We start from the raw sequence: 9750 nt of genomic DNA, 5'->3' as shown, positions 1-9750 counted from the left end.
GGTGGGGTTACTGTGTTATGGAGATAGGGGTAGAGATGGGGGCTTAAGTAGGGTGCTCTTTCCAAGGGCTGGTGCAGACTCCATGGGCCGAATAACCTTCTTCTGCACTGTAAATACTATGATTCTATATGGGGGTGGAAACTATCACCAGTGTAACTAAATTCGCAAATCAGAGCAATATTTGATTTGGAATTATTTTTCCTCAGTTTTGCACATGTTACGTATTAAAGAATATATCCCTGTTGGTGGAACATCACGCGATCTGTAGTGACGTCAGCGGAGTGTTAGTGCAGGCTTCAGTTCTCCATTTTAGATTGTATGAACAACGTCTAATAAACTTTGCATGTGTTTACAAGAAATCCAGGAGTGTGGCACCGCCTTTTCAATTTGCGACACATTGAGAATATAACAATTCGGTACAGCTGTCTCTCAAACCATTTAAAACTGCAGAACAATAACTTGAAATGCTGCAGAACGTAAATTAATCAACACAGTATTTATTGCTCAGAACTGAATATACACATACTTGGATGTATTCAATCGATAGTTAATAAACTTGACTGTACTTGCTTCTTTTGGAAAAGTTTCATTTGCGCTTTCATAAGTAAAGTAAAGACTTGCAGCTCACCTTAGTATGCATGCTGTAAATTTAGAAATGTTATACCAGTTATCCTTCTTCATTGAGTCTTTTTTCACAGTATTGAAAACTGCATTCCTCATCAACCCCCCCCCCCCCCCCCCCCCACCGCAAACTGGTGTTATTACTCAAACTCTTCACACTGAGAGACCACTCAATACAATTGTTTTGTAAAATTAAGAATTGAAGTAGGGTTTACATTCCTTTTGTTCATTGTGCTTGCTACTTGTTTCATAGTGTCAGCAATGCTAGAAATCTCTTTCCAACTTTCTGAACGCAGAGAACTTTCCCTCTCGAGTTGGGATTTCAGGCTGCTTAGGTCCTGAGCTAGCGTATGAATATGTCCTTTCATACGAAGAATTTCATCATCTTTTTCAGAAATCTGTATTTGGCAATGCAACACACATACAAAAAACATCAGAAGCATGTTATATAAACATGTAATTAGGCCTATGTGAATATTTACACTAAGCTGAATTTTCCCTTTTGGCAATTGTTAGAGTTAGCTTCTTCTGCCCCACTGCAGTTGCACACTTTCATTTAATCATGCAGAACTTCAACTTTCCATTGAATCCGGACTGTACAGAAGAAGGCCATTCAATCCACAGAGTCTGCACCAGAAAGAGCACCCTACCCAGGCCCACTCCCACGCCCTATCCCTATAACCCCATCTAACCTATGCATCTTTGGACTGTTATTTTATATTTTGATCAAGTCCGTGTTAATTCAATTGCAGTTGCTTCTGTTATAAATTTTGTAAATTGGATCACTTTAAGTGTTTTGTGAATACATAAGACTACAAAAATGATTGCTACTTTTACTATGTGAAGTAACTTTTCAACCCATTCTTTACTCGGTGTGAAAGATATTTGATTCATGTATCAGATAGGATTATCTAGATTGGGGAATGCAATTTTAAACAGTCAATATATTACTTAAGATAGCGTTACAGAATTAATTTAACAATATACTTGAGTGTTGTGAAATGTTACTTTATTTATATTTGTGAGAATTGAAAGATCCGAGCTCCCGCGTGTCATAGATAGAGGTGAGCCTAAAATTACTTCCCAGTGTCCTCCTTTCCATTGCATTGCTCGTCTACATAACTGAGATTAGAATGGCAGTAGAATGAGATGGGAAATCTGAACTTGCATCTGATTACAGTGTTGCACTGTAGAGTCTTGCACAAGGCCACCAATGCTCCGCAACCTATCTGAATTTGCCGTACAAACACCATGGCCATAAGGGTTGGCTCCAGGTTCGGTGTTCAACAGGGTGAAAGAACACTTGCGTCTTTTGCCGCAGTTTCACCAAAAGTCAAGAAACCTAATGTCAACTAGAGTAGACCATCTCTGGTGTACTGCCTGCAGTGAGTCCTGTCTATAGGAATACAAAGCAACTCAAACGTGACTTGAACCTCTATCCCTCTTTGACCTCTCAAATTGAAAATGAGAGAAGCAGCAACCCATGGAAGCACTATCACCTGCAAGTCTCTCACCATACTGATTTGGACATGTTGATATCCAGGATTTCTCTATGTAACAACATATTTGGAGTATTGAAAATGAGAAGGCCCAACAACATCTCAGGACAACTAGCGATGGCACCCTGCATAACCCAATGAATTTTAAAATTATTTAAAATAAATAAATTTAGAGTACCCAATTCATTCTTTCCAATTAAGGGACAACTTAGCGTGACTAATTCACCTACCCAGCACATCTTTTGGGTTGTGGGGGTGAAACCCACGCAAACACGGGGAAAATGTGCAAACTCCACACGGACAGTGACCCAGAGCCGGGATCGAACATGGGACCTCGGCGCCGTGAGGCAGTAGTGCTAACCACTGTGCTGCGTGCTGCCCGCTGCCCCATGATGAATTGTTAACTAAACCATCTACTCCTTTCCAAAAAGCCTTGGGGGTGTTCTTCCCCCATCTCTTTCACTTTCTGACCAGAATATGAACGGAATTCAATCCAGAAAACAAACTGAGGGGTAAATTGGTGACAGATTAGGATAGTTTCTTTCCAGGGTAAAAGGGTGGGACATTCATGAAACCAGCAATGAAAACAAGTTCCACTTGCCCTGCTTAAGAAGGAAGAATTCGAGAATGATGGAATTCCAACAGTGCAGAAGGAGGCCATTCAGCCCGTTGGGTCAGTGTCACCCCTCCAAAAGAGCACCCTACCTCGGCCCAACCCCCCACCCTATCCCTGTGACCCCACCTAGCCTCTGGACAAGGGGGCAATTTAGCATAGCCAATTCACCTAACCTGCACATCATTGGACTGTGGGAGGAAACCGGAGCACCCGGAGGAAACCCATGCAGACACAGGGAGAAAGTGCAAACTCCACACAGCCACCTGAAGTCGGAATCGAACCTGGGTCCCTGGTGCTGTGATGCAGCTGTGCTGACCACCATGCTGCCTATTCCAGTAATCTTAATGTTAGGTATTGAACTATAGATATTATTAGATCATGCTCAAATCATCTGAACTATGACAGATTTTGACACTGTAATTTCAGCACCTGTCAGGAGTTTGGGAAGCATTTTTGGTTTTGAACCAATCCCATGCATTTTGGTTGATGGAAGATTAAATGTGCTCTTAATTCATGGCTTTAAAGAAATTTGTTTCTTTTTTAAAATAAATTTAGAGTACGCAATTCATTTTTTCCAATTAAGAGGCAATTTAGCATGGCCAATCCACCTAGCCTGCACATCTATGGGTTGTGGGGGCGAAATCCACGCAAACACGGGGAGAATGTGCAAACTCCACAAGGACAGTGACCCAGAGCCGGGATCGAACCTGGTACCTTGGCGCCGTGAGGCAGCAGGGCTAACCCACTGCGCCACCGTGTTGCCTGCAAGAAATTTGTTTTATGATGCAAAATACTATAAAAGCTTCTGCTTTACCCGAGTCTTTACAAATTAATGGCCTAGAAATTTTGCCTTTTAAACTGTATTTCTGTGTCATAAATTGCTGGAAATGCAAATTGATAGCAGCGTGGCAATATTAGCATGTGGAACCTCGTGAAAGTTGGCCCAATGGTCTTCGGGCCTTTATGAAGGATAAAGCAATAGAGCGAATTACAATGAAGGAAGTAAGAGGAATACAAGTCAAATCAGAAACTGAGGGGAAAAAGATTGGATAAAGAGACAAAGGTAAAATAAGGGGAAAAAATTGAAAGTCTAGGAACAATTTACTGCCTGTAAGAGTCATACTTTACAGTTTTACTTATTCCCTTTCTGGGCCTCCAATGGTGAATAGCATGACAGGACTTAAATCATGTCATTAACAGGTTCATTATGGCATAAAATAACAGCACTGAACAGCTTTGCTGAGATTAATACTGCAGCCCAAATCCTTTGACACTCAAGTGGAGATTGGTGGGGGGTGCAAATTATGGTGATTTGCATTAATAACTGTAGCCACCATGAACTAATAATTTCTGAATAATTTCTAGGTAACTATATATATCAACATACCTGTTTATGTAATTCAGAGATATGCTCAACTAGATTAGCTTTCTCTCTTTTTAGCTGGGTATTTTCCAACTGAATATTGGATTGGCGTTTCTCCAGCACAGCCAGTTGGTTCCGAAGTGATAGTCCGTTCAACTCCACAGAGCTCTTTCCTTGTTCCAAGCGATGCAGCTATAAAGATAATAGCACGTCAGTTGAATTAATATTTATTCACTTGCCCAATTCCCCATCTCTGTCCACCTGCACCCCCAATTTTTGTACATCAATTGTTCATCCTGTTCTTTTGGGTCCACATGCAATGTTCTATGATGAAAATAAGCAAGCTACCAATGCCCAGACAATTCCATTAACTTCTCAACAAGCAAATTAGATCTTTCTCCTATTGTAGATGGATCAACTGAGATTGCTCACTGAGTGTATTCCTAATCTAGATCCCAATGTATGGTGCAGTAGTCCAAACATTAAACTTTCCATTCCAATGTGCAAATTATGGTTATTCGGGCAAGTGTCCATAGACTGAAATAATGCATGTTAATACTTCAAACTTCCACACCAAGATTTTGTTTTTCAACACTCTGATAAATTTCTTGTAAGTATGACGAATAGTCAGCTTCCCTGAGCTCTCGATTGTTGATGAACCCTTCCTTTAGGACGGTTATCAATGCAAATAAGAATGCATTATTTTGTGGTTCATTTACAAATGCTCTAACGAGACACAGACGGGCAATTCAGTTCCAATGAATGCACATCTGGTGCTATGTAGAAACACAAGAATGGTTCTCATGACCTGCTCTTCAATATATCATAGAATTCCCCAGTGCAGAAGGAAGCCATTTGGCCCATCGAGTCTGCACTGACCCTTTGAATGAGCACTCTACCCCTGCCCACCCCACCCTATCCCTGTAACCCAACCTGTACATCCCTGGACACTAAGGGGCAATTTATCATGGCCAATCCACTTCACCCACACATATTTGGACTGTGGGAAGAAACTGGAGCACATGGAAGAAATCCACGCAGACACTGGGAGAACGTACAAATTACACACAGACAGTGACCCAAGGCCGGAATCGAACCCAGGTCCCTGGCGCTGAGGCAGCAGTGCTAACCACTGTTCCACCCTTCCACCATATGCAGGCAGTGTCATCAGCTGAAGGAGCTTGAGGTGTGGGATATGGAGGATTTGCATGGATAGCACATTTCAGGAGGTGGTCACCCTGCAGCTTAAGTGTGTGCAGGTAAAGAAAGATTGGGTGACCACAAGATAGACAAGGCGGACCACACAGTAGTGCAAAAGGTCCGAGTGTGCCTTGTTCTCTAACTGATATTCAATCCTGAGCCAAGTCTAAAGCATGTTCGGGGAAAAAAGGTAATTTTAAGGGTTTTATATTTGTTTTGGTATAGTTCTAGGTGTGGCACGGTAGCGCAGTGGTTATCACTATAAAGACAGTGTTCCTGGAATACCAGTTACTGTCCAGATAACTTCAGTGATCTTGAGAAATTATTTCTGTCCCAATTCCCTAGTTAAGAGAACAGAGACCAAGGTATTGTTCAGAATTCAAGAGTAAACAAGGGTTCTGAGTTAAAGAGACAATTGCAGTAATCAGATTTAAAGTAGGACAGCAGACTTCAGAGGTAAATAAACGTTTGATACAATTTAATAATCGAGTCTGGGAACTGAGAGTCAAAGCAATTGTGAACAGTTTGTACAGCAGTCAAGACAAAGAAAACCTAGAGGGGGAAGTTGAACATTTTGGGCTGGATTCACAGGTGAAAGTAGAGTGGAGGCTTTGTTTAAAAGTATCATTTGGAAAATCTGATCTGGAATTTCGAATGCAAGCTGCTCATGAAAAGCATAATTCATTGAATCATAGAATCCCTACAGTGCAAAAGGAGGCCATTTGATCCATTGGGTCTTCACCGGCCTTCTGAAAGAGCACCCAACCTAGGCCCACCACACCCCTGCTCTATTTCCATAACCCCACTTAACCTTTGGACACTAAGAAGTAATTTAGCATGGCCAATCCACCTAACCTGCACATCTTTGCACACAAAGGGGCAATTTAGCGAGGCCAATCCAAAGCCGGCACTCCCGGTGCAGACTTTGGAGTTGTGAGGTTGTTGCTGTGATGGAGTGGCTGCTGCTGTTCTTTCTGTCTGTCGCTCAGTTTGCTGCTGCTGGTTGCTACTGAGCTGCCTGGAGGCAGGAGAGAAGGAAGGAGAGAAGGACAACAACAACAACAAGGCGGCTGCAACATCAAGGTGGGTGTTTGGACTACTTGTTTGCTGGGCCCCTCCTGGGCTGAGGGCCCGTCCCTGCCCAGTTCTCCCAACTGTCAAGCCTTCCTCATTCCATCCGGTGTGCTTATTCCGGGACGGGTAGGTTGAGCGGTTGCTGAACCACTCCTGGGCTGAAGACCCCATACACCAGCAGGGAGGAGGTTGGTTCCATTGGGTGGTCATTCCAGGGTGGGAGCATTGACTGTACTTGGGCCGAAGACCTCACGAACCAGCGCCACCTACCTTGGTGTGGTCGACCTAGGGTGGGAGCATGGACTGTGTTATTTGCTGGGCCCCCTCTCGGGCTGAAGATCTGCCTATAATCCCCAATCCTTCCATCCTCCAGCTTCACCGGTGTCTCAGGAATCTCCCACCTCAGGCATCTTACAATCTACGGTGCCTCACCCTTCTGTGTTTCTGACCTCCTCCCACTGTGTCCCTTGCACGTGATTCTCTTCCTTGTCTCGCTCCTCCATATACCTTCCTAGAGGGAGAGTACATTGTTCCACCTCACTCTTCCCCTAACACCATCTTCCCCACTGTCTATTCTCTTTTCATTATGACACGACAAAGCCCACATTGGGATGGGCGTGGCACTTGCCCTGATGACCACTCCAGTTACGTCAGTGGCAGGGCAGACCAGAGCCACCTATGCGGGGGTGGTGGCCACTTCAGCCTTCACTACTCCCACAGCCCTGCCACCTTTCCAGTTACTTCAGCCTTCACTACTCCCACAGCCCTGCCACCTTTCCAGTTGCAGACCCGAAAGCTGGGTGTAAAGTGCTACGCTCACCCCACCGTCACCATAGAGGCGTGCGTTCACATAAAGGCCGGGGTCGTTGGCCATTGTGGCCGCCTCTCTGTTGTACGGGAAAGTCGTGTTCTTCCTGAGGGCCAAGAGGGCGGTCCACCTCACCCTTGACATGAAGGTGACCATAGCCAGCCTCAACATTTAACGGCAGCAGAGACGCTCTCCACAGGTTCCAGAACTTTTCTGGTCTTCCGGGATGGGAAGTGGGAAGCATGCGGTGTGCTTCCTGCACGAAACCCACATCAGTTGGGAGAATGAAGCTACATGGCTCCTGGAGTGGCGGGGGGGGGGGGGGGGGGGGGGGGGGTGTACATGCGTCACCTAACCTCACGTTTAGGCGGGGTGGCTATCTTGTTGGCCCCACCTATTCAGCCGGAGATCTTGGGGGTCAAGGAGCCAGTGCCAGGCCGGTTGCTGCACCTGACGGTCCATGAGGGGGTTGAGATACTTTTCACTTGGTGAATCTCTACACTCCCCAGACTGGCCAGCGGCAGACGACTTTCTTCGAGCAAGTGTCCACTCACCTTGGTACCATCGCCGCGGGCAAGTGCATCATCCTGGGGGGGGGGGGGGGGGGGGGGGATTTAATTGCACCCTCGGGACAAAGGACCGCCTTGGTACCCAGTGCACCTCTCGTACGGCGATTAAGTTAAGGAACCTGGTCGGGTTCATTGACTTGGTGGACGTCTGGCGGACTCTCCATCTTGACTCCAGCATCTTCACTTTTGAGAGGCCGGGGGTCGGACTGTCCAGAATCAATCGCCTCTACATTTCAAGGACGTACCTGCCCCGTATCCCGACGGCCTCTGTGCAGCAGGTGCCGTGCTCGGACCACGGTCTGGTGTGGGTGTGGCACGCCCTGTCTCGCGCTCGTCGCGATCCATGTTCTGGCAATTTAATAGCGGTTCTTGGGCTCATTTTGTCACTTCTGGACAAACTGGAGAAGGAAACGGGGAGGTTTCCCCTCCTTGAGGCTATGTGGGACGTGGGCAAGACTCACATGCGTACCTTCTGTCATGAGTATGCGAGGGGGTCAACAAAGAGATGGAAATCCAGGGTCGAGGAGTTGGAGTTGCTCGACCTGGAGACACGTCTCGGTCAGCCCGATGAGGACCCGGCCCTGCAGCTGGTGGACAGAGAGAAGAAGGGTGGGACCTGCAACTTGTCGGGTCCTGGGGCGTGTATGTGAAGTCGCGGATCCAGACCCTCACGGACATGAACCACGGCTCCCCCTTCTTTTTTCCAGCGAGTAGAAGGTGCGGGGTTCGTCAGCAGCTCCTTACACTGCTGGCCGAAAATAAAAGGTTTCTAATTCAAATGTTAAGTACAGAGTTAAGGAGGGGTAACCCTTTTGACACTATTTTAAAGCCGGACTTTCAACTAGGAGAATGGGGAAAACCCACTCTTAACATTGAAACTTGCTGGGCTGCGCTGCGCTATCTGCTGAGTGAAAAGAGGCAAAACTCAACAATACTATCAAGAAGCGACAGAAAAAAAGATAGTGATGTTTCCTTTTAACAACACAACAAAGCACAAGGTACGCAAAACACAAATACTGCATAAAATACTGTGGATTCTGGAAACTTGAAATAAAGACAAAAAAGATGCTGGAAATACTCAGTAGTTCCAGTTGTGCCTGTGGACAAAACAGTTAATACTCAGGTCAGTGACCTTTCGTCAGAATAAAAATAAAAATGTAAGAATTTTTAAACCTATAGAAAAGGTAGGGTGATGGGCAGAAGAACAAAAGAGAATGTCTATGATAAGGTGGAGGGTAGGAGTGATTAACTGGCAAAAGATTTCATGCAAAAGCCAAAGGGACCATGAGTGTGTCCAGGTGAGGTGTGAATAGCTATATAGCACCCACCTGAATGCTAGGGAATAGATAGACAAGGAAATCATGGGTTATGGCGGCAGATGGCAAAGTTGATGTGAGACCATAATCAGATCAGCCATGATCTTATTGAATGACAGAGCAGGTATGGAGGACTGAATGGCCGATGTTCTATAATGCCTTCTAAATAAAACCATCAGCTGAATTTCCACTGAGATTGTGTTTCTGCTTTGGGAGCAATCAGCGATTCTGACAGAAAATGCACTTGTTTTTTTGTTTCCCCACCCCAACCTGAATTTCTGTCAAACTTGTTTGCATATTGCCAAATGCAAAACGCCCATCAACCAGTGCAATTAGCAGCATTCTAAAACATTACAATATTTCCTGATATTTAAGTGATAATTTGAAATTGATTAAAACAGCTCAAATGTGTGTCATAAAAAATAAGCATTTTTAATCAGTATCAATTCACCACTTTGGAGTTTTATTGTTCTTGCATACAAACAAACCAGCTTCTATTTTAAAGCCTGCCTGAAAGCTTGCCAATGAATGAAGTTAGTAAAAACTTCCACTGTTGATTCATTTTCTCTAGAGGCTGAGCCTATTTTGTGATCTGCTGGATGCAAGTCACAATGTTTTTAAAACTAGTGTAAAAGATCACGGTAACATGATTTGTGTTGAATAACGTTGCTTTTAACATTCCAC

The 9750-nt window shown here is 44.9% G+C and overlaps 1 protein-coding gene across 3 annotated transcripts in view; it reads right to left on the bottom strand.

Annotated features, from left to right (window-relative positions):
* Positions 1–477: 477 nt before the first annotated feature.
* The window catches only part of LOC140385384 (uncharacterized), a 101846-nt gene continuing 92573 nt past the window's right edge, over positions 478–9750 (bottom strand). For all 3 annotated transcript variants that reach the window (XM_072467498.1, XM_072467497.1, XM_072467496.1), the window contains 2 exons: positions 4124–4291; positions 478–1019 (listed from right to left, as the gene is read on the bottom strand). In XM_072467498.1, the coding sequence (XP_072323599.1) occupies positions 792–1019; positions 4124–4291 (396 nt within the window). In that variant the 3' untranslated portion in view covers positions 478–791. The remainder of the gene's footprint in view (positions 1020–4123; positions 4292–9750) is intronic.

This window comes from Scyliorhinus torazame, chromosome 11, assembly GCF_047496885.1.
Source record: "Scyliorhinus torazame isolate Kashiwa2021f chromosome 11, sScyTor2.1, whole genome shotgun sequence".
Classification (NCBI taxonomy): Eukaryota; Metazoa; Chordata; class Chondrichthyes; order Carcharhiniformes; family Scyliorhinidae; genus Scyliorhinus; species Scyliorhinus torazame.
This window is presented reverse-complemented; position numbering and strand designations above follow the sequence as displayed.